The sequence below is a fragment of the Filicampus tigris genome, chromosome 1 (genome assembly GCF_054856515.1).
Source record: "Filicampus tigris isolate MCC_2025a chromosome 1, RoL_Ftig_1.0, whole genome shotgun sequence".
Lineage (NCBI taxonomy): Eukaryota > Metazoa > Chordata > Actinopteri > Syngnathiformes > Syngnathidae > Filicampus > Filicampus tigris.
Window position 1 is genome coordinate 4,078,453 of NC_141217.1, and position 26,031 is coordinate 4,104,483.

A 26,031-nucleotide genomic window follows, 5' to 3' on the forward strand; every position below is an offset into this window, starting at 1 on the left:
AGAAATCGTTGGACGAGCCAAACTATGACAAAAAAATGTACCTAGCAATCCGAAAAATGCAGTAAATTATATTCTCATTAGGTTTTAGATGCCTTGCAATTCAGATTATTAAATTACCCTAAATTGCCAAATGCAGTTTAGTGATTGATTATTAAATAAAACAAATGTCTCTGAAAAGCAGAAGAGTAGCGTCAGAATAAAAAAGAAACTATCATGTCACAATTATGGTCACCAAAATTATCACACTTATCGGAATCATCATTATATTGCTATAAGAAATGTTAACAATTGCATGCGCCTAAAGCATTGCAATTTTTTCTGAATACAAAAAAAATACAATATCAGCAATCATATGTACAGTACTTTTTGCACATAAAAACAACCAAAATGAAATTTCATTCATGCAAGACCCTACCAAATGTGCATGACGAAATGCTTGCCCCCACTAAGTGTATCGTAGCTCGTGAGTCACCAAATTAGTTCATGATTTGAAATGTAATAACTCACCCTTTCTGTGTCCGGCCAGCGATCTCACATTACCCTCATCCGCCACTGGAACACAGAGAGAAAAAGATAGAGAAAGTGAGCATTTAAGAAAAATCATATCAAACTGTAGTCCAACATCTCATTGCAGTGACTCAAGAAGCTTCTGCTAGACCTAACCCTACGGCAAACGATTTTGGGAGAAGACGAACAAAGCAAAAAAGGACATTTTGACTCTGAGATAAAATGGGATGAGTGAGACATTTGGAGAAATTAAAAAGGAACAAAAAGTAAAAAGGAGACCATCGCCACCCTGCTAAGAGGCACCCAATTTAGTCCAACATGATTGTGGGTAGGCACCACAGGCGGATCACCACAGGAGACAATAATGGGTTTTCATTGAGTTGCTTTCGCTTTGAAATCATTTTAATTTATGAGGTCAGTTTTCACAGGGGGTAGATTCATGTGAAACAAGATAATGGTCATTCCACCCCAGATCACCACGAAAAATGGCATTTAGAGATATCGCAGTTGAATCTTTTTTCACTTTTTTGCGAAAATGGCCGTGGTCGCCAAATTTCACATTGCTTTTTAACAGCAACCACTGGTCCCATTTCAAAAACCAAGGAATAAATGAACTTCTGACCTATATTTTGACCTTGAAAATCACAATAAAGATTACAACCAACCTCAATGACAATTTAGAAAATGTAACCCTAGGTGTCAACTACAACATATTTAAAAAAAATGGAGGGGTTTTCTTTTTCATATTTGAGGAAACAGAGTAAAGGCATACCTCACAGCCCCTCCTCAATTCTGTGTAAAATGTACATACAAGGTCTTAAAGTTGTCTAATTCATAACTCTGAGCTAGTTAGTTTAGTTATTTCTCAATTCCTCGTGTTGTTTTGCAGGAAAATATCATCCAAAGCATATCGACTATGGGTGGCTACAAGGCTATGCGGGTCACGAACTGGTTAGCAGCTAACACTCACTGATGACCATTTGAAGTTCTTAGTTCTCAGAGGAAGAGCATGCTCATCATTTCTATTTCCTTTGTGTGCTAGATCAGCAGTCAATGAGACTGGCGAAATGTAAATGTGAGAATACCAGTTTCATTTAACAGATCAAATTTGGTAAAACTGCACGTGCTTCCTGCTGTGGAATTGGTGGCACTATCAAGAGGCTGGTTACTAAGACAAGTTCAGCATTGGTCTGATGGTCGTATTCTCACATCTCTTGCCACGTTTGACTACGGCACCGGGAACATCTCATGGATTAATTTCTTCCATGGTCCAGTAGATGATGTGAGAATGAACTGAAACCCCGATTCGACCATCAAAAAGGCACATTGCAATATCATCATTTTGCATCCGTCTCCCTGACGCAGATGTCAATCAACAGGCGAACCCTCCTGATTTAGTTGCAATTCAACATGTTCAAGGACACTCTCGAGTGATGAGCACGAATGCACTGCTGATACGCCTCTTGTTGTCAGACCTCTGAACTTTGTGTGCTGCAGCTACGGTAAGCTTGCGAGGATTGGTCTGGTGGAGGAGGTCTCCAAAGAATTTGGTGACGAAGAATAAAGTTCATGCACCCTTACGGACCAGCTGAGATCTTCTACTGGCCATCAAGAGACGACTTCTGTTGGATTCCTCACTCAGATGTTCACTGTGGGATAACTACTCCACGTTTGAAATCATCTTCAACATGAAACTACTTCTCATAATGGTCTGGCCAACATTTCTAAACACTGTTTGAACGGGCCTGTAGTGGACAAGTAGCAAATGACACTTAACAGTGCAGTTTCAAGAAAACATGGATAGTTGTGATTTTTTTTGTGACGCTTGGTTTGTGATTGACATTTCAGTGTTGTGATTTTATCAGCGTGGGCGCTATGTACTGTATGTAAATGTATGGCAGGATACACCAATTGGATATTTGGACATGGGTACCAAGAAATAGGTACCAAGTACGACAATCATTTAAATTGATTTTAGTGAAAATGAAAAGGAAAACTCATGCAGTTTTTCTGTATATGTTTTAGTTGACATCCAGGGTTGCATCTTTTTTATTTAAGTTGTTGAAATTGGTCATGGCCCTTATTGTGAATTTCAAGGTCGAAATATAGGCCAAAAGGTAATTTATGTCAAAGCCACTCTGATGCATAAAACAAATGCCAGATTTGGATTATGGATACTTTATCATTTAATGTGACAGCCACAGCCATTTTTGCGAAAAAATGAAAAAAATGCAACAGCAGTTCCCATTGTTCCCATCACGCTTTAATTTGCATATTTGGCTTTCCATAGTATGACACACCGACATAAAAAAAATCTGAAAAAGTAGGGTTTCACTCATTGGGTAAACTGAGGTGGAATGTCACAGAACTGGAGGATTTTAAAATTATACTATATCAGGTATTTGTCTGTTTCTACTATAGTGGAAGATTAGAAATGTAAACCCTCATTTCAACTCCAGTTTATTATTCGCATACAAGTATTTACAATATATGAGGGTCTGTGCATAATGATTCTACATCTGATGATGAACAGCAGCTTGTAAAAAACAGGGTCCGGAATTGCACTAGTCATCGTGTGTGTGGGTGTGCGCGCTTTCATAAGTATGTACTTAAGCTCTGGTCAATACACTTGGAGCTTAAGGCATTCAAGGTCAACAGAGGGAGTTCACCTGTTTCGGGCAAGTAGTATTTCATAAAAGCCAACCTACACGAGAGTGCTGATAAAGGCACACTGAAAAGCCTGAGAGGTGCACTGCTCACAAGTGGCGCCACATTCCTGCTTCAGCCAAGATGCAATGGAGATGAACAGAGGTGGAGAGATAACATGGAGGAAATGCAAACACATTGAGAATGGCCAAAGACTGAGAGAGAAGAAGGGGGAGAGTGTGGTGAGGCCACCCTTGTCCATAATGAAAGGCAATCAAGCTTGGGTGGCAGAGGCGTGTGCTGCAGGAAGAAAGCCAATCCGCAGAACCTAATGAACCGGGATTGGAAAACACAGGCATAGGAGATAGTGACAGAGAGTGGCTTACACATTGAGTAAGAGCTGCAGAGGAAAAAAAGTGACAAAGACAACCAATTTTTAATGAAAATGAATTGAACATGGGCTCGGGGAAAACAACGAAATTGTAAAACAATAAAGCATAAAAGGTCAATACGAGTAACTAATCTTAGTTTTCACCTTTAATGTACGCACAAAAACCTGTGCCTCCCGTTCATATGCACGCAAAAGGTACAATTCCTCACAACAGCGAATGATACAAGGGGGCTACATATTCCATTACAGCAGTGTACTGATAAGAGGTGCTGGTGTGTGAGCTCACCCAGGTCCATGCTTTTGGATTCTCGATTTCGAAGCATGATGTCCTTGTGGTTGGCCTTTCGGGCATCCATGAGACGCTCTCTACAAAACAGACGGTGAAACGAGTGTCCGTGTTGTGGTGTAGGTGACCCCGAAAATATATCCATATTCACAAGGATACACATGTTTGCAACCTCATGGTGCTCGGGCCTAAATAACTCAGGCCTTGTGTGTGATTTAATAGTGTGATGATTGTGCGGTGGGATGTGTAGGGACACCTGTAGCGAGAGTGAGTAAGAGCTGGGTCTCTACTCATTTCCTCCATTGTTCCCAATGAAGGCGGCTGGGGGAAGCCTTCCTTGAAGTCTTCCTGATTGTTGCCATAGAGACCGTAGTTGCCATTGGTGGTTGCACCAGGATACAGCGCTAAAGAGAATCACAGCCAATATTTTAATTTCTGATTATGCCTGTTGACTGGTGCACATTTGCCACAAGAGTTATATTTGTAACAAGTACACAAACAGTAACCTTAGTGGAGGTATAAAAAAAAAAAAGCCCCATAAAAACGGATCAATCTATATTAAATAACTGGGACCAGACAGTCCAAAAATAAAAAAATAATATATACAGATGTGGATGATAAACACAGAGTAAGATTATAGGTCATTACAAAAATAATTCAAAACAAAGACAAAACAACTGCACAAAACTAAAACACACCAAAGAATGCTTTCCATGCTAAAATATTATTCGTGAACCCTCAGACAGAAAATCTGTAAATCCTTTTGTGTTCTGTGTACAAAATGACTGTCAATACAACTGCTGCCATAATCTGATGGCGAACTGACGATGAAAAGAGGATCTCCAGCTCCCAGCAGATGGGGGGATATGAGGGGCACGGGAAGTAAATAACGCATACAAATCAACATTAGAGTCTTTTTTGTTGTTGTTTTTCCTCGATGACACTTTTGAAGCACATAACTATTTATGCAAATCAGGCAATGACATCGACAATGATTCCAAGGTCAGATCTTTTTCGCACAAAATGTTAATGCAGCATTCAGAAAAAGAAACATTGGCGTCGACTTCCTCTTTTTCCAAAACAAAGACACCCAGGTTGTTGTTATCCTTTCGAGGTTTAGATATTCATTCATTCATTTTCTGAAGTGCTTATCCTCGCAAATTTTAAACATTGCTAGAAAGAAATGTAATACATTTGTAAAATGGGCAGTTACAAGGTTGTGGGCTCAAATCTCTGCTTGGGCTTTTGTGTGTGGAGTTGACATGTTCTCCCTGTGCTTCAATGGGTTCTCTACAGGTACTCCAGCTTTTTCCCACAGTCCAAAAGCATATACAGTATGTTGGGTTCATTCAATATTCTAAATTGCCTAGAGGTGGAATTTGAGTGTGAATGGTTGTCTATGCTGTGATTGACAGGAGATCAAGGTGCCGTTTCTGGCACCAAGTAAAGCTATGAAAGGCTCCACCTTCCCTGTGACCCTGATCTGGATAAGCGGGATTGAAAATGAATAGTTGGCAGGTCCTAATGTAGGACATCAAAACGCTTGAATGGCTGCTCAAGTGGCGTTAAAAAAAACAACAAAAAAAACACTGTCAAAAGCCTTCACAAACACACGCTGACAAACATGCTGTGCACACTCAGTGGCAGATAACGGAGTGCACAAACACTCAGTATTGTGACAGTTCAAATGGACCAATATTGTTTACGGTGCAGCAAAGTCAAGCTTGCACTCACCACTGCCGGCGCCACCATACGAATACTTGTCAGTGAGACTGCCGCCGTTGAGCTCTGGGGGTCTCGAAACCCCCTGGTAGGCCCGGTGGCGCTTAGGCTCCTGGAAAAGAAAGTACAAAGAAGAGAAGGAAGGATGACAAACTTGGATATTAAAGGCACATATGCAATAATATGTGCTGCATGCAAACCAAATGTGACTTATAAAAAATGTATGCTGTTGACTAAAACATCACAAGATTAGAGTTACTCATTTTATTACCCAGTAGGATTGGACTAGTGGTGTTTATTCCTGTTGTTGACTGCATCTCAGCTGATGTATGAAAGATGTATGAAAATAATCACGCCATTCACATGTATTCCTGTTATCTAGGGTTGCATTTAGACATCTGGAGATACTCGCTCGCTTGAACATTACATCGCCCAGCCCATCGTGATTTGGTGACATGTGAACAAAGCAAAATATGCATCTACTTTTTGATCTTCTATGCCCATTTACACGATCCAGGTGATAAAACAGATTGTAATTTGGGAAGACATTTGTGATACCTTTACTCAAAAAGCAGACGAATGTTCATGGGGAGGCTCTCAAATTGGAGCAATAGAAACAGCCTGGCCAGAATATGGGAAGGAGCTCACAGCACTACAACTTCAATAAGCACAAACCTTTAGAGATTATCATCATAAATAAATTCAAAAAAACTTCACATGAGCTACACTTCAATGTTTACCCTTTGTAGAGTTAGGGATTTCATGTCTTCAATGTAGGGACTGGACAGTGAACTAAAATGAAAATCCAGTTAGATACAGTATTTCAAAAAGTGTACACTGGTCACAAACAAGACCCCACCAATGGGTGTTGAACAAATCCACCCTTTAGTGGAAGTAATAAACATGTACCTGCACTTAATTCAAAGTCTGCCAACAAGCATCTCTGCCAGAGCCTTATTCCCGCTGGTCCCTGCTCTATCTACACAACATAAAGCAATTAGGGTCCTTTTTCCCATCGAATGAATGCAAGTGCAAGCATACTATCCAACAGACCCCCACCACAACAAAGAAACCTCCCACCTTCTGAAGATGGAGATAGCGGGGGATTGATGGAGGATTAAATAAGATTCTCCCGGACAAATAGATGTGCAGCTGTCACAAACAGTACAGAAGAAGCCGTATAATAATGAAAGGTTTTCCTATCACAAGGGTCCCAAGAGTATCATCATTAACGACTGTATCTGCTGTCAATCTCTTTTCAGATTGGTGAGAAATTTGTGACAGTATCACTGATGCCTTAATCATTGCTCACTCGCTCGCTCCCCGCAAACAGAGAGCCCGAGGCGAAGCAGACAGCCCGTCTTCACAGTGTGTCTCACTACCGACACCACACGTAAACAGGAGGGGATCCGTCCATTAGGCTGGCTGCAACCTATAGCCGCATGTATACAACAGGCTTCCGGAGGCTTACAGTGGATATAAAAAGTCGACACACCCCGGCTCGAATGCCAGGCTTTTGCCATATAACAAACAAGACCAACATAAATAATTGCCAAGCCTTTTCCACAATTAATGTGACCTGTAACCTGTACAACTCAACTGACTTAAAAAAAAAAAAAATCTTTCAAGCGAAAATAAACAACTAAGATAATTTGGTTGCACAAGTATGAAAGGCACACAGCATGATGCTGCAACCACCAGGCTTCACTGTAGGTATGGTTTTATTTTGGTAACCAGCGATGTTGTGTTTGTGTTAGACATTTTGGGGAATTCTGGCCAAAAAGTTCAACATTGCTTTCATTGGACCAAAACAAAATCTCCCAGTCACATGATGGAAAATGCAGAGGTGAAAATATGGCCGCCATTTCTTTTTTCAGACTTTGAACACAGTTTTTTTACAGCAACATTGTGCCTCAGTCACCCTTCTTTTGCTATGAGTTTGCGCTGAAGGTTTAAAGCGGAAGTCAATCGAAACACTAGTTAAAACACGGCATTCAGATTAATTTTGTGTTTGTGGATTATAAATTAAGCAGAAGAATGCACTCGTTTTTAGTCATCTCTGGGGGCGGCCATTTTGTCTTCTGTCAACTGAAAATTACATCACAACTGCTCACAAGGACCATTCACGGCTGACCTGTTTTCTGAATCTGAGCCATGATTGGTCGTTGTGAGCAGTTGTGATGTCATTTTTAGTCGACAGAAGACAAAAAGGCCGCCCCCAGACATGGCTAAAAACAAGTGGATTAACACTTATTCCACAAACGCAATATTTATCAGAATGCTTTTTTTTTAACTAGTGGGCTTGCATAGAACTTATTCTTGAAAAAAAAATGTTTGCGTTGACTTCCGCTTTAAAGGTTTGAGTGTGCAAAAATGGGAGATGTGAAAGTTGATCTACTCACCGGGCACACCCGGATTAGCACTAGGGACAACCCGGTTAAGTGTGGCAAAGGGGGAAACAGGCAAAATAGCCGAACTATTCATTTTGAATGTTTCTACACAAATGTGCAAAATACTCGGTGGAGTAGAAGCAAACAGATGAATATAGCATGCACAATTGAGCGTGCAAAATATCCAGGGGTAATTTAAATTCCATAACGTCAAACTTCACTTGCTGGTAGCAGTGGTCTACAAAATTTTCATTGGTGAAAACCATCAGCGCTACCCAAAATGCGAACCCCTCATTTTAATAGGACGGTCACCACCACTTTACACCTGTTGCCAATTATTAAGGCAATCTGTTAAATTGAAAACGCAATTTAGTGCTCACCATTAAGGATCATAGTAAATCACGCCCAAATTGTTACGGGTGTGCATACCAAGCAGGAGGACAGAAAAGGGTGGGAGAGAGAACAGAGCATCAATTAAAAAGCAAAGTGTGCAAAAGAAAATATGGCTGAAAACCCAGGGAAACATAAACCAGCATGCAGGAGGCTTTGGATTACCTTTATTAAAAGAGCAACGTCAAGCAGGCGGAACAGAAAGCAGAGTACATTGTGCAGTAGCAATAACGAAATAAACAGACGGCTTGATTTCACCCGAAAAAAACATGAAGAGAAAAGTGGCTAAGAGGCTACAGATCACAGTGATGTGAGAGGGGATGACAAAGATCATTTTCATGCATAAAAACAAGTAGACAGGAGAGGAGTTGCATACAAAACCAACAAGTGTTTAAGCAAGCTTGTTTTTGGGCAATGCTTTCTAAATACACACATCTACACCCGTGCGGCTATCAGAGTCCATCAAAAAGCCATAGGTGATGGTGTCGAGTGAGAGCGTGGTTGTATGCGTGGTAATGCAAGTGTGTATCTCTGTATCTCTGTGTGCTTATGTCACTGATGTGGGCGGGCGGGTTGCCGTACATCTGGCCGGCCATTGCCCTGATGTCTTCCGTGTACGCGTTCCTCTTCACGCTGCCATGAGGGTGGGCCCGAGTGTGACCGTGAGGGGCATCGCGACCGTCGTGTATGTCATCGAGTGCGATATCTGGTTGCACGTGTGAGTGTTCGTGTATGCAGCTGTGCTCCAGGTTCCCTATTATTTCCGCAGTTCTCGTAAAGCTTCTCGGCGTGAGGCCAGGAGACGCAACGTCGTGGGCGGGCCTGTAGCCACTGGCCGCCTCACTGTATTCAACATTAGCGTGCGCTAGACCAAATGTGTAACAACTGCGTCTCTCCCTATGGTTCAAACCCCGGGTGGTACGTGTCTCCCCTGGCTTCTGTGTGCAATACTGCCGGTGGTCATGAGCTAGTGGCTCAGACGCTCGCCTCCGCAGTGTCGGTAGGAGGGAGGAGGAGCGCTGAGGAAGAGGCGGCTGGCTGATGCTGGCCGCTTGTACCTGATTGTCGGAAGATTGATGAGGAGTGGCTCGATTGCTGGCAGAATTAATGGCATTGGACTGCCCCTACAGGAAAAAGAAAAAACACATGCAGAAATATAAATTCTTTCATAATTTCTGTGTAAATGCTGAGGATAAAGCACTTTGCACTCTTTCCCTTTAAGAAAAATGATCATCAAACTTTAGTGTCTTTCAGAGATGTTTCTGAGTGAGTTTTGGGGTGTCGTGTTTGGAACCCCTAAAATACTTTCCTTTTTACCGGGACACATGCACTTGCAAAAATTGGTGAGTTTTCAGGTCCCCAATAAGGCCGTTAAGTCATCGTAAAAACACTAACAAAAACACTTAAGCTCCTTCATGACAGCTAACTTGCACAATTTGGGTGTATTTTTTAACTCCAAATGCATTATTATGCTAGCAGAAAGTGCGGAATGTAACGGAAACAGTTGAAAACCAGTCTTTAACTCATCTAATAAGAAGAAAAGCGCCAAAATAATACATGAATGTCTCAAGCTAAAGTGGCCATACCATACGAATTAGGAACCCATTCTTTGTTTATGCAAGCGCTTCTGCTGGGCTTATATCGATTGTTTGAATACAACTGTGGCACTTAATGACATGATTGTTAATTTGCATAATAATGAACAGGGTTCCTGTGTTTTGATTTTGTATTTGACAAAGTAGTGCATTACATAATTGAAGAAACCCCACGGATACAAACAGAAAAATAAAATACATGCAAATACTTTATCAAGAAATGGCACAAAAAAATCCAAGAGTAAGGCAAAAGGAAAAACCTGTCACAGGTGATGCGCATAATGACCATTAGTAACACTTGTTTAACATTAGTAACACCCCAAAATTACCATGGAGGAAGCAAATCTATTTTGTTGTTGTCGTTGTATTTAAGCATTGGTGTGCTTATAGTATGCAATGATCAAAACAATGGAGCGTCACCTCCACTCTGGATGCTCGCAGCACCACAAGCTGGATGGTGCCCCTGGCGTTGCCCTCCGACGACATGGAGCGCCTCAGTGTTTCCATGGCGGCATGGTTGGACCGTCCGAGCAGCGCTTCGCCATTGACTGCAATCAGCTGGTCGTTTACTCTCAGCCGGCCGTCCTGTGGGAAGAAGTTGGTGGGGATGTTAACAGGAAAGCCGCCCAGCTGACATTAATAACACATCAAATGAAAAACACACAAGGTGCAGAAAAAAAAAATAAAAGGGAAGGCTGTCTAAAAGGTGAAGGCGAGATAATTGTGGAGTTAGTAATCTCGTGAGAGCAAGAGCGCCATGATAAATATACAGCACGTCTAATGGAATAGCCTCCGTGGGCATTAGATCATGTTTAAGTGTTTTACAAAGCAGCCACTTGTGAAGAGCCAATGCAGAGCGGTGCCTTGGAAAAGAGGAAGTGAGGTATGAGATGCCTGAGGTGTTGTATGAGTGTCATAAGGAAGGCAATGTAAAGAGAAAAATGAATAAAAGGACAATAAAGATGAGAACAGAAAACTGGGAGTGGGACATTATGAATGGTCCATTATGGCTAGTGCTCACCTTTGACCCCGCTTCAATAAATGTAGATGCTTATAAATCCAAGGTTAAAAACTGCTTTTTTGCCATACCTTTGATTAAGGTCTTATAAAAATGTTAAAATCATTTTTTTCATTTAGCTATTTTAGTAACCTACTCTTATTTCTTTATTTTTAAATGTTTTTAACGTTTTCCGATATATTGTCAATTTACATTCTAATAATTTTGGAAGCTACTTTTGTATTCTCTGCTTTGCTTCTGAGTATTGATAACGTGTATATTATGTAAATGCTTGTAGGTGTTGTGTCTTTGCTTGTGTGAAGCACATTGAGTTGCCTTGTGTATGAAATGTGCCACATAAAGAAAGCTGCCTTGCCTTGCCATTAACCCATTAAGGACAGGAGCGCATAATCGTGTTTCTCCCTTTTAAAGCCGGGAAAGCATATACGTCATTTTCTTTTTTTAATCCAGTTCTCGGTCTCTTATCCAATGAAATGCATCAGAATATATATGTGACAGTGTCGTGAGTTGTCGGAGGATATCCGGAATTTTTTCGAGGAGTCAGTCGATCGCGGTAGCTCTGTTATAAGTCACGGCAGTGATATAGACGACACACTCGCGGAATTTAAAGCCGTGAAACCATCCAAATGTGATACATAGTTAAGATATATATTTGTAGACATTGAAGATTTCAACGTCTTTATAAGAGAATACAGCATGGTAATCAACCACTCGATTTTTTAAATTAAAAATAGTGCTTGACTTGCATCTTCGATTGAAACAGTAAGGATTAATAAATTCGTGCCTGTGTGAAAGCCACATGTCTAAGCTCTCAAATTCTTTTGGAATTATGTTTCCATCTGCTACAGGGGCTGAGATATTAATTATTTTGTAGGTGGCGAAAATGTCAGGTTTTCAAGGGTGACTCCAAAGATGACCGTAGGTTTTTAAGGATATGTCTCGTGAGGGGCTTCAGGCTTTAATGGGTTAATCAAGCACCGTCTGGACTGATGTCAAAGGTAGACTGCAAAGATGCCACACACATTCATACACTACCGCACGAACAAAACAGGCTTGAACGTCATACTATGACTGTATTTCCACTACATGGTTCAAGAGACAAAATTCTAATTCTTTGCTCTGAAGTGGCACAGTTGGGATATGCTTCATTGCAGGGTGAAGAGAAAAATAACCATGGAATCAGATATCTTTGGATCAGGATAAGGCTTCTTTGAAATGTGGATTCAAATCTGACACGTATCAGTTATGTGTCAGTGCGAATGCAGAACCCACAGATCGGATACACCCAGGCAATGAGAGCTTGACATCATCTGGAAATGGAAACACACAAAGCCATCAAAAACACCCACTCTAAATCTAAATTACCAGATTTCCAGAAGTCGCTCCGGAGTCACGTTTTTGGGAGAGATTTATTTACACAAACCAAGACCAAGAACAGTACAGCCTGGGTTCGCACCCAAAATGATATGGTCTGAGCGCACGTTGCTTCACTCCTACCAATCAGAAACTCAGAGCGTTGTTCAAATGTGCCGTTCGTTATTCAGAGTACCCCAAAAACGGAGTGCCGTAGCCCGTGTGACAGTATAAACAGTTCAAGCAGAAACTGCTGATTGCTGTATAACATGGGCTGAATTTGGAAATTATGGGAGGGGAGCACACTCTGCCTCTCCGAATACGCACACTCTCAGATTGGTGTTAGGGCATCAGAGTGAATTTCCAAACGCGCCCCGGGTTGATGGCAGCCAACAAGATCCGGTTGGATTAAGGATGTAACGACAAAGGCGATATTCCGATATTAAAATGGCCACGATATTGTCATCCCCATGTTACAATATGAAAAGCACATCTCCGGCCCAAAAAATTATGTTACAAGAAACAAAAAAAACTAGCAGACTCAGAGGTACCTGTGAGGCTGTAGTTCTCATTTCTGTTGACGATGGCCCAAGCAGGGCTCGCAGTCTGCTCTTTAGTGTAAACATTAGGTTTCGCTACTAAATCAAGATGAGCATTGAGCCACTTCGTACTTCGCCATCTTCATCCCACTCTGTAATCCCATGAAGATCGGAAAGTTGTTTTTCATCCGGCAACGTTAGTTTTTAAAGTAATTGTCGCAATCCTTTTCAATTAGTCAACTTATATCCTGTATATATTACCCCGCCGTTTTTTCTGCGCCAACAATGTCCGCACACCTGATTATGACATCGTCCTTTACAAACTGAAAAACGTAAAGGAAGACATGACAATAAAGTGACTGGCCAATAAGTCTATTTGGTTGTCAGTGCTGTTATGTGCACAATCTTGTGCTTTTTCCCCCTCAATATCCAGTTTATTTTTTTAATATTTTGAGTTTTTATATCATGAGCTTTATTATATTGACAACCTCCCTACAATATTATATAAATATGATAATAATCATCGTGAGGTTCATATGATGATATCGTTTCGTGACGTCTGGATTTCGTACATCCCTAGGTTGCATTCATACGTTTTTTCTTTTTAGTTCAAAATGGCTTGTTTTAACGAGAATTGCACGTCGCATTGTGGCCAAAGGTAGAATCCTGGTCAGTTATTGCACCTTTTGGGGCTGAAAATCCTTGTGGCGTAAGAAAACCGCATGCTAAATTAATGATGCGTCACACATTAGTTGCCATGACTACTACTACTTCTTCCACATCATTTTATAGTCCAACAATACAGGACAGTGAAAGCCTAGACAATATGGTGTAAACATGCAACAAGAGAGATATGTCAATTTCGACCTGTCTTTTTTGTCTTAGAATGCTTTACATACAGTACAAGCATGGTGGATCCTCAAATAATAAAACGCGGTCTGCTTTTTGTTGTTTTGATTTTTAGGTTCAGAGAGGGGGCAGGGATTGGACAATACACTCGCACACACAGAAATAAAACTCATCTCCTACAGACCCAAATTGACATGTTCTAGTTATTTTTGATCCATGGTTTTGACCAGTCTTGGCAGAAATCTTACATAAAGATGCAGAAAAAAAAGAAGGGGGAAAAGAAGAAACGTGTCGATTATTAGCAAGAAAACAAATGTTGTTTGGTCCCTTGAACGACGCCTTATCAATCTAAGCTATAATTATTGTTGTCATTAACAATAATTACTATATCTGAAGGTGTGGCAGTAGAGTATAAATACAGTAAATAGTAAGCCCAGGCCAACTAAGCTCTGTGTAACGTTTAATATTTGTATTATTTATTTATTCTTGTTTATTTCTGTGTTGTCACTGTGCTAGGGGAGTTACTTTGAATTTACATGCAATTTGGGTGTCTGCACATGTGGGTTGTTTCACTTTCGTTTCACAGTTATATTGCATTTGTGTCACTTGAAATGTACTTGGTAATATACAAAAAGCATCAGTCACATACTGTGCAAATCGAGCCTAAATTTTGTTGAGTTCTCTTTTAAGTAGTTATTAAAAAGATGTGGATCAGAAATAAAGTGAAAAACTACTTTCAAATGTATTTCAGAGAAATAGGTTAGTTCTCACCATGAGTCTTTTTTTTCATCTCCTCCCCACTCTGCCTGCTGAATGACGGTTTGCATGTCATTTCTCGGTGGAACCTGGCATCCCCTCCTCCGCCCCAGCCTGCCGCCGTTAAGTCTCATCGGGAGCCTGTGCTGCTTTTCATTAGCATGCATCAATACTGAGGAAGAGACACGCAAGCCCTCGGGTATTGTGACCCAATGAGTGTTTCCACGTTTCATTATTTTCTCTTCTAAATCTTTTCCATCTTTTCTGCTGCGTGACACTACTTATTTCACTACTCCCTCACTACTGTCTTCGCTTTTCCATGGTTTTCCTCCTCTTGTGTGGTATCTTGTCCCAAAAATCTGCTTTGCACATATGTTATTGGCCTATTCTGTCTGAGTGCAATCTGCACAGGCAGCTGTCAGAAAAACTACTTCTGAAAGTACTTTAGGGAGCTCCTGTCTAGCTTCCCTGATCCCAGACCAGCCATTTATCTTCAATGCCACACTCCTCTCTGTGTGCTTCCTCGTCATGTGCTACAGATCTGAGAGCAGCAAAGAGGGGCACTAGGGGCTGACATGTTAAACGAGGGGAAAAGAGGAATGGAGGCCAAGTAGTGGAATCTTCAAACTGCTGAAATGGGATTTTTTGGGAAGGGCGGGGGCTTGTTTTACACTCACAACTCGGAGTGAAGATAGATGGCTGCAGTGTTGATGAGACGAGGCCACTTGAGGTCAATGGGGGTCAAGGGTCTGCACAAGAAATGCCCTACATAGGGAGGTGCTGTGGCATCAGCAAAAGACAGGAAGAAAGACAAAGAGACGGCAAGGGTGTGAAAGGAGCAGATAACAGGAAAATACATGAGGAAAAGAGAAAATGGCAAAAGCCAGACAAATGAATGAATAATGACAACAACAATGGCAAGGGCAGGATCAATGAACAGCAACACACCGCAATAGTTTCTTTCAATTCTAGTATTTGCCAAGTAGGTGTATTTTTCCTATTGACTGATTGATTAATTCATTACAGACAAAGTACGACATTAAAAAATAATTACAACGAACTTAATCACACTTTTCTATTTCTGGGTGCTGCACACATTCACAACACATTTCTGATTCATTTTTTTTGTACCAATCTAGAATTAACATCAAAGACAATCTTTTGTATGTTAAAATTGATGAACCATATTGTTTTTAGGCAGATACTCTCTCATTTTTTGTTTGATGCCAGAGGCAAGTTCCAAAAAAGCTGGGGCAGGGGCTGTGAAAGAATGGAAAAGTTATGGAATGCTAAAAACAACAACCGCTTTGAATAATTTCACAGGTGAACAGGTTAATTGGAAACAAGTGAGTGTCATGATTGGGTATAAAAGGAGCATTCCAGAAAGGCTCAGCTGTTCACAAGCAAGGATGGATGAGCTTCATCACTTTGTGAAGAACTGCATGAACACATAGTCCAACAGTTTAAGAACGTTTCTCAACGTACAGTCGCAAAGAAATTCGTGATTTCATCGTCTATGGGCCAAAATGTATATTTTTATTTTATTCAAATATTCTGGAGAAATCCCTGCATGTAAGCGGCAAGGCCCTTGGCCTTTGATCCCCCACTGTATTAAGACCGGCAACATTATGTCCAGGATATTGTCATGTGGGCTCAGAAACACTTCAGAAAAAAATTGCCAGTTAACACATCCCATCTCTGGAAGCTAAGCAAAAGCCACGTATCAACAACACCCAGAAGGCCTCCGGCTTCCATGGGCCCAGAATCATCTGAAATGAACTGCCGCAAAGTTCAACAGTGTGCTGTTTGAAATGCTGTGCTGTGTGACACGTTTGAAATCTTAGACGTCGTGCCCTTGTGGCCAAAAAGGAAGAAGACCATCCGGGTTGTTATCAGCGCAAAGTGGCATATGTGATGACGTGAGGGTGAGTTAGTTAACTTGCACTAGTGGAGGCGCCATCAATGCTGAAAGGTCCGTCAGGGGACGTGTTCCTGCTCATTTCAGCAAGACAATGACAAGCAACATTGTGCATGTGTTACAACAGTGTGGCTTCATCGCAAAAGAGTGCTACTACTAGACTGGCCTGCCAGTAGACCCAACGTTTCTTTTGCGGTGCACAATTAAGTGCAAAATAGAATAATCATGCCCCTGTACCACCTTTTTTATTTTTATATTGTGTTGCAGGCATCAAATTCAAAATGAGTGAATATTTGCTTGATTAATAAATAAATGAACAGATAGTGTATCAGTTCGAACATTAAATATCTCGTCTTTGTACTGTGTTCAATTGGATATAGGTCCTAGCAAATTTACAAATAAGTGTATTCTGTTTTTATTTACGCTTTACGTTTGGTCCTGAACTAAAACAAGTTGTGAAACCCCTCAAGGCAGTAGCTCACTGGGCGACGAAGGTTTGCAAGTGTGTGCGCATGTCGCGGATGTTGTTTATCTGTCAGCGTTCGTTCAATGTTTCAAACAGTTACATAGGTATTCGTCAAACAGTTTTAATGGATGCAAACAGATTATCTTGTCGGCATCAAATTTTGAACATATTCAAAAGTTCTTTGCGACAAGAAAAACTCTTTGAGACCATTCAAATTGCTGGCCAACATCTTTACGACCATGAATGGACCAACATTCGCTAGGTGCGCACACACTTGCAAACCTTCGGCGCTCTGTGAGATATGGCCTTTAGTTAGACCTTGTAAATAATGACACTTTGAAATCCTATTTCTATATTTCCACTTCATCTTTTGTGTGTAGTAGCCTGACGAGCAATGAATGTGGTTGAAACCTACTATAGTAGGTCAGTAAAAACAGATGTTGTACCTTGTAGGCAGCGCCTCCATGGATGATGGACTTGATGAAAATGCCCAAGTCCTCACCAGTCTCTCTAGACTTGTTGCCCTTCAAGCTGACTCCTAGGCCGGCAGAACCCGTCTCGTTCAGTGGGACTTCATACATGAGCTGCTCCCTGCCGTCCTCCAACACCAGACTTCCGGCATCTTCATCTTTCTGAAAGGGAGAGAAAGATGGACGGGGCAAGCCCCAGTGTATGAATGACATTTAGAAAGATTAAAGCTTCTTTGCCGACTTTTAATAACTATGGCTGCGTATGATCATTGAATCTTGAGCTCCAAGTCAAGTGCGCTAACTGTTCTCATACCGTATGTTCTGACCCTTCGCTGCTGGTTCTTCTCAATAGGAAAATATTGGGATTGAAAAGAAGTACGCGCTGAAGGTATCTCGGTTTAAAAAAAAAAAACAACATGAACCAGAAGCTGCAGGGAGACGCAGGTGTTTTGTACTGAAAAGAGAGATGAAGGTGCAGAGTAAAAAATAATACAGTACTGTAGAGAGGTTATTCCATTTCGAAATGAAAAGTGCGGCTGGAAAGCGAGCCATCTTTAAAGGAAACATAATAACCTTTTCTTACTTCCTCCTACAGTACAGTGGAGGAGGAAGGCTGGGGGAGGCACAAAGGAGCATTTAAAAGTGATAAGCCATCCCCGAGGTACACACGCTTCTGTCGCTCAATGCTGATTCTTTACATTTAATCTCTCGATCCCTCCCTTCTCTCACCCTCTTTGTCCCCAGGCTCTACTTTCTCCCTCTCTTCCAACTACTCTCTCGCTTCTATACAATGTTAAGAAAATGACCGTGGGGACTTCAACAGCAGCCCACGGTGAGATGAGGTTACGAATTATCAACAGCAGAGGGGAAGGAAACTGTCTGTCATTAGAGCGTGGCAAAACTGAGTGCAAGCGAAAAGCACTAGGTTGCATCACTCAGGGACAAGAGGCACCACATCGCCCACAAGCCTGACGACGCATATCTATGTCGATATACTGTGTGTGTGTGTGCATGTGTGTGTGTGTGTGGGGGGCGGGGGGGTGTCTCTGTCTATCTGTCTGCCTGTGTATGTCTCTCACTCTCTCTTTCGCTCTCTACTATATATGTGTATGCATACTGTATATGAGTATTAGTGTTGTGCATGAATGGGCGGTAATTTGAACAAGTGGGTGTGGTAAACGACAGAACAGCCCCAAGTCAACTCAAGTTGTGCAAGGGAAAATTTTGTATTTCTTTGGGGGATGGGGGCTACATTGCCACAACACCTGGACCAAACAAATAAGGTTGGATAATGGTGACTAAATTGACTTGTTTCGATCCCGGCTCCGGCCTCCCTGTGTGGAGTTTGCATGTTCTCCCCGTGCCTGCGTGGGTTTCCTCCGGTTACTCCGGTTTCCTCCCACATTCCAAAAAACATGCATGGTAAGTTGATTGGACACTCTAAATTGCCCCTAGGTGTGATTGTGAGTGCGGATGTTTGTCTCGGTGTGCCCTGCGATTGGCTGGCAGCCAATTCAGGGTGTCCCCCGCCTACTGCCCAAAGACAGCTGGGATAGGCTCCAGCACGCCCGCGACCCTTGTGAGGATAAGCGTTGTGGATAATGAATGAATGAATGAATGAATGAATCACTGTTGAACTGTCAACCTAGATAGCATTTAGCATTAGCTAAAGTAATAACACAACCACCGGTCACCAGATTCATTAGCGATTAAATTTGTTATAAACAGTTTTTGGTGAGAATTTATGGTATATTTGATTTTCAGCTAAATTGTAGTGTCTCTGTTTTTAATTTTTAAAAATCTAGTCATTATACACATTCAAGAACAAAACACGGAAGCATTTGCGTGTATGGGAATACTAAGCTGATGTATATATGTGCATATTATGGATGATGGATGGATGGATGGGTGGGTGGATGGACGGACGGACGGACAGATAGATATAGGAGGATTGAGAAAAAAGTACCTGCCCCCATTTTTAAATCATGCAATAACTCTGGCTAATAATTTTTTGGGGAAAGATGAGTTCTTTTTCAGTGACCACAATCAAGCCTTATTACCTCCAGACCTGTTTAATCATGAAATCACTTAACCCATTAAAGCCTGAAGCCCCTCGTGAGACATCTCTCTTAAACCTTTGGAGTCACCCTTGAAAACCTGACATTTTCGCCACCTACAAAATAATTAATATCTCAGCCCCTGTAGCAGAAGGAAACATAATTCCAAAAGAATTTGAGATTTTAAACATATGGCTTTTACACAGGCCCAGTTTATTAATCTTTACTGTTTCAATCCAAGATGCAAGTGAAGCACTATTTTTAATTTAAAAAATAGAGTGGTAATTACCATGCTGCATTCTCTTACAGAGAAATTGTCACTGTCTACGAACATATATTTTAACCATACATCACGTTTGGGTGGTTTCACGGCTTTAAAGTCCGCGAGCGTGTCATCTATATCACTGCTGTGACTTATATCAGAGCTCGACTGTGCCTCCATTGCTCCTCGAAAAAAATTCCTCATATCCTACGACAACTCACGACACTGTAACCGTAGAGAAAGAAACCTTAAGTTGGACATCACAGCCACAAAAAACGGCCCCGATGAACTCTGTGCGTACAACCTGAGGAACACGGAATCGAGCAAGACCAATGACTGTCCCAAGAGCCTGAAACGATTGGAACTCCCAGGGGAGGGTTGGGGAAAATACAAAAAAATGATGGCTCTCATTGATTCTGGGGTGGACGATTGCTTTGTGGATCCCTGTGTAGTTGAGGCATTAGGTTGTCCGATCGAAGAGTTAAGTGGCATAAATCGGGTATTCGACCTAGACAGGCGTCTCCTGGCGGAGATAAAACAATCACCGGTCCACTAATCTTGCGACTTTCTGGTAACCATGTGGAACACAAAAGGTTCCTTATTATGCCATCTCAGGTGGTTCCCATACTGGAATGCTACGTTCACACCAATAGCGGATGAAGCGTTCCGCTTCGCCTCATTCATTCGCAAATTTGAAACCTGAACGCTATAGCCGCTCATTCGGGCACAGCGGAGAAGGGAGGGGCTTCGCTTGGTAGTAGACGACGACAGCATTTTTCAACATCGCAACCAAGTGGCCGACACACTATGCTAATGCTAACAATATTCCTGTCTTGGTAAAATTCAAGAACTGTAAGAAAAAGAAAAAAAAAAGATGCCGAGTGAACAGGACGCTGTGTGACTATGCGTGACGTAGTATGCCTGACATTGATTGGCTGCCGCGAAGCAAAAAAGTTCTTCTTTCTTTTGTATACACGACGAATGGGCGGATTCTCGGTGCTTCACTCCGCGTCCCACTGCTCCAAACGCATCATTTGCGCCGCCCCGCACACAACCGCACTCGCCCGCGTGAACTACATCGACTCCATTTGAAACACGCAGCGCTCCCAACCGAGTTGGTGTGAATGCAGCATTAGGGTTCCCATGGGTTAAGGCTTCTTTGTACTCCTGCATCAGTGCGGGACAACAACTGTTGCATTGTATCATGTGACCGACGCGTAGTGCTGCGCGACATGTTGGCGACAATTCTGTGCCGTGCACACGTCAAAAATTGTTGCTGGGTATAAGTCGCCGCGCGCATTCTCTGTCGTGATTGGTCCGTTATGTCACATGACATACACTTTTCCGCGGCTCGGTTCCTTGAGGGCAATTTATTTGTCACCACAGAGGAGAGGATCCACCACGCAGCCTGTTGCTACTGCGAAGCAAATTAGTTTGGCAGCGGCATGGGTGTCACGTATGTGTGTGTCCGCACGTACCACCTTTGCTTCCACCTTCCGGATCGTTTTGAAAATACAATTAAATGCATCGTCTAGTCATCTAGGTCCCTTTGTTGTAACAGGCACGATATCCATTGTTGTTGCTGTCGTTTTGATCATTGCTTGGCAGTAAAAATACTGACTGGAATTGGCCATAAAAGGAAGAGGAAATTGCCTCGTCAGTATCAGCCGTAGCGATGCCCCTGACCTGGGGTAAGACTGCAACACATTTTCAAAACAACGTGTGTGGGTGGCACGCGAGTATAAAGGCAAACAGCGCGCGGCATTGCCACAGTGACTTGCTCGTCGACGACGCCCACGGGAGTATGCAGAAGCTCTTAAACTACATAACGAGGACATTGTTTGGGACAAGCCGGTTCTGAGTATGTTTTGCCACGTGCACTGTTTAAAGTCGGAACAACACTCGACAACTCTCCCTCCGAATTTGTTTAGACAATGTACTGGTGAATACAATGACTTAAGTAAAGTTTTCAGTAAGGATTGCGGCAAATCCCTACTGCCGCAAGACCCTATGACTATGACTGTGCCATTGAATTTATTCATTCTAGACTCTCCCAGGTATCTCAACCTGAACAAGAGTCATTACATGAATACATTTCTAGCTCGTTAGCAGCCGGCTTGATTCCCCATCTACGTTACCTGTTGGAGCAGGATTTTTCTTTATAGATAAGAAAAACAAGACATTAAGACCATCTGTTGATTGTCGAGGTCTCAATGACATCACTATAAAGAATAAATACCTGCTTCCCTTGTTGGATTCCGCGTTCGCAGTCGGCTACTATATTCACCAAACTTGACCTCCGTAGTGCCTATCATTTGTTTGGTATACATGAGGGTGATGAGTGGAAGTCCGTCTTTTAGAGACATTACTTCATTTCGAATATTTAGTCATGCCGTTCCGGTCTCACCAATGTACCTGCCGTGATGTGCATAGAGACATGATCAATGTGTTTTGCTTTGTTTACTTGGATGACATTCTAATTTTTTCATGCAACATTAAGGAACATTGGAAACATTTGAATGAGCCTACAAAGAGTGTTAGAAAATCGATTATACGTTAAGGTTTAAAAATGCAAATTCCATTCTGATTCCATTCAATTCTTGGGTTTCATTATAGAGAAGGGACAGCTCAGCGCCAATCCAACAAAGACTCAGGCTGAGATTGACTGGCCATCTCCCACAACCCGGAAACAATTACAGCATTTTTTGGGGTCTGCCAATTTTTATTGACGATTTATTAGCAACTATAGTCAAAAGGCCTCAAGTACCTCAAGTTCAGTTTAAATGGACCACCAGTGCAGAATCAGCATTTGCAAATTTGAAAGTGTTGTTTACGAATCCGCCTGTGTTGACCCATCCGAACCCTGATTTTCCATTTGTGGTTGAGATTGATGCTTCAGATTCAGGAGTGGGGGCGGTCCTGTCCCAGATATCCCGAGGCGACCAGAGACTCCACCCCTGCGCCTTCTTTTCCTGACGACTCAGCCCAGCCAAAGTTAACTATGACGTGGGGAATCGTGAGCTGTTGGCCATTGTTCTCGCCTTACAAGAAAGGAGACATTGGGTAGAAGGAACCAAAGAACAATTCACAGTGTCTACTGATCACAAGAATGTCGCCTACATTCGATCCGCCAAGACAGAACTCCCGACAAGCACTCATTACCCATTACAACTTCATCCTGACTTATTGAAAAGGTTCAAAGAACCAGAAACCCGATGCCATATCCAGACTCCATGACCCTGCAGAAGATACCACTAAGGCGGAACCCATCCTACCCGGCCACTGCAGTGTGGGAGCACTGCAGTGGCAGATCGAGAAGAGGATCCTTGAGGCCCTGAAAAACCATCTAGATTACAGGTGACTGTCCCGCAGGACGATTATTTGTTCCCCCAAGGCTCAGAAGTGTTGCAATGGGGACATGATTCCAAGATTGCTGGCCATCCTGGCATCAACCATACTCACTCGCTCATCACTCAACAATTTTGGTGTCCACAACTTAAGAAAGACATTGTCACCACATTGGGGCCCGCTCGGCCTGTGCCTGCGGAAAGTCATCCCAGCAACCTCCTGTTGGCTTGCTCTGACCGTTACCAGTTCCATCTTGTCCTTGGTCTCACATTTCATTGGACTTCATCACTGGTCTCCCTTTGTCGAGAGGGAACTCAGTCATCCTTACCCTGGTTGATAGGTGCTCCAAGTGGGCCCATTTTGTGGCACTACCCAAGCTCCCATCATCACTGGTGACTAGCTAATGGTCAGGAATGTCTTCAGCCTCCATGGCATTCTGGTCCCAAGTGTGGAAGAAGTTTTGCAGGGCATTGGGAGCCACACCGAGCCTGTAGTCAGGGTACCATTCCCAGACCAGCGGACATACTGACAGGTTGAACCAAGACCTGGAGGCGGCTCTCCGATATGTGCGCCTTCATCGACCAATGTCTTGGGTCGTTCATTTACCATGGGTGGAATATTCACAATACCCTCGTCTCGTGACCCACAGGTTGGTCTCCCTTTGTGTCTGCTAATGGGTATCAACCCCCCAATTCCCCTCCCAGGAAGGCCAAGTGGACCTCCCATCTGTTCAGTTCCACCAGCAGCTAGCCCACTGAGTGTGAAGGGAGACAAGGACAGCCCATTCACGCATGGCTTCTCACAACCGTCGGATCGCTGACCGGCGCCGGCGTCCCACACTGCTCTACCAACCTGGTCAGATGGTCTACCCATGATATGCATCTGGCCGGTACGTCTCGCAATTTGGGACCACCCTACATTGGACCTTTTGAGGTGGAGGCAGTCGTGAATGCCGTGTCTGTTAGGCTCTGCCTGCCGCCGACACTCAAGATTCATCCCACATTCCATGTCTCGCTGCTCAAGCCACCGGGTTCTTGTCCTTTGGCTCCTCCGTCGCCTGTTGATGGTGATCCAGTGTACACGGTCAAGGAGATTCTGGACTCTTGGCATAGGGGCGGGGGAGTCCAGTATCTGGTCAAATGGGAGGGCTATGGGCCGGAAGAGTGACAGTGGGTCCCCTGCTGCTGGATCCTCGACCCTTCTCTCATCTGGGACTTCCATGCTCGGTGCCCGTTGAAAGTGCGTGGTCCACCAGGGGGCGTCCGTTGAGGGTGGGGTACTGTCATGGTTCTGTTTTGTGTTTCAGTCATCAAAGGGATTGGAGGGCGTGGCCACCAGGGCCGCACCTGTTTCGCATTCACAATCAAGGACTTTGAAAGGACTGTAGCGTCGACGACTTCGTCGGGTTCTTTAACCTTGCTCGCTCTCCTTCGCACCAAATGTTTCATTTTCCAGACCTCTTAATCCATGATTTATACTTCTTTCGATCTTGTGTTTTTCCTCGTGAATAGTATTTCAGTTTATTACTTGTGCATGTTTGTTTTTTTGTACTCGGAGTTTCCTTGTCTATTCTTGACAAGTGATTTTGCGTTGTTTGTTATCCTTGCAGTTTGCAAGCGTTTTTTCTTAATTCATTTTAACCTGGCTTGTTGGAGCCAGCGGCTTTTGTTGTACTTTGTCGGTGTATAATTTCTCTTCTTCAGTGTCGGAATAGAATAGCCCCAGAGCTCCTTCGTTTTACACTTTCTCCATCTCCCTCGTTGTTTCTGTCAGCATCACTTATGTTACGAGGCAAATTTGCAGATTAATTTTTGCTGTCCTCTTCATCCCACAGCAGTCCAGCCTTTCGAAACCCGTTGGATAAGAGTGCATCATTTGACATTGCTTCACGCTGTTAGCATCAAATGGCAGAGTTCAGCAATACTAGCGCTCTGCATGTGGCCGGTTTTATTGAATCCAAGCCTCCTACTGAACTGCGAATGAAACTTTTAATACACGATTCCCACTAATACCGAGTGACTGCAAATACTTTGTTTTGCGTGCCCCGAGTGACAAGCCTTTTCCTCTCATAAATGTCTCGGCAGCATGAAGTTTGTTAGTAAAAATCCATAAATTAACTGTGTTCCATTTATGGGAAAAAAGTAGCGACTGTAGTCTGGGAATTACAGTACCTAACTATTGGATGCCAAAACTGGTTTTATGCATGAAGTGTAGTGTATTGAGTACTGACTCGCCAGTGAAAGCGCTTCTAGTGTCTATGTGGAGGCTCACTTGTTTTTCCTTATTTGATCTCGGCTCCACTTACTTCAGTAAAAGCCACTAGCCTTGTTTAACCTTCTAGTGCCGCCCAGTTGTCATATTAACCAAAGCCGCACTCCCCATCTGTGCCCGAGTAGAAGAGGCGGTGTTAATGTTCACTCAATTTCATGAGAAGGAACAGCCTCCTTAAAACAGACTTTGTTTAATGAGGCTTAACAATCAGGATATCAAGCCTGCTAGAATTCTTCATACTTGGTTTATTTTGACAGACACCTGGAAAGTGTTTTAACTCATTCACTGCCAAGCATTTTCAGACCCTCTTTTACCCTAAAGTTTGAAAAGGTTTGAAAAAAATACAAATAAGTTCCCAGGATTGAATGGCTGCACTGTGAAAAGACAAATAAATCTGTCAATGGCAGTGAATGAGTTAAGTGTTTGAAAATACAAAATGTGTCTCCTTTAAACCATCATGATACCACTGCTACACAATTAGCATAATGTCAATTAATACATTAAATCAGTAAATCAACTGCATTATCTCTACCACTATGTGACTACATATTGGTTAGACAGTTTATTTATATATTGGAGCAAATCACCAATCATGGAATGCTCCCTTTTCATCTTGAAATCAAATGGACATGTTTTCTGTAATACAACTACTAATAGCAAGTAATTCTGTCATGATTTTTGTGGCATATTTTCCACTATGATATGGAAAAAAAACAGCCTTTAAAAAGCCACTCATCAATTTCTACTCTAACGTAATACCAGAATTTCAGTACAGGCTTATTTTTATCAACAAAGCA

At 42.5% G+C, this 26,031-nt stretch overlaps 1 protein-coding gene across 2 annotated transcripts in view; it reads right to left on the reverse strand.

Moving 5' to 3' along the window:
• The window catches only part of pard3ba (par-3 family cell polarity regulator beta a), a 168,693-nt gene that overhangs the window by 74,227 nt on the left and 68,435 nt on the right, over positions 1-26,031 (reverse strand). For both annotated transcript variants that reach the window (XM_086048410.1, XM_086048415.1), the window contains 7 exons: positions 17,273-17,458; positions 10,348-10,512; positions 9,391-9,456; positions 5,565-5,664; positions 4,087-4,234; positions 3,831-3,910; positions 508-552 (listed from right to left, as the gene is read on the reverse strand). In XM_086048410.1, coding sequence (XP_085904536.1) covers positions 508-552; positions 3,831-3,910; positions 4,087-4,234; positions 5,565-5,664; positions 9,391-9,456; positions 10,348-10,512; positions 17,273-17,458 — 790 coding nt within the window. The remainder of the gene's footprint in view (positions 1-507; positions 553-3,830; positions 3,911-4,086; positions 4,235-5,564; positions 5,665-9,390; positions 9,457-10,347; positions 10,513-17,272; positions 17,459-26,031) is intronic.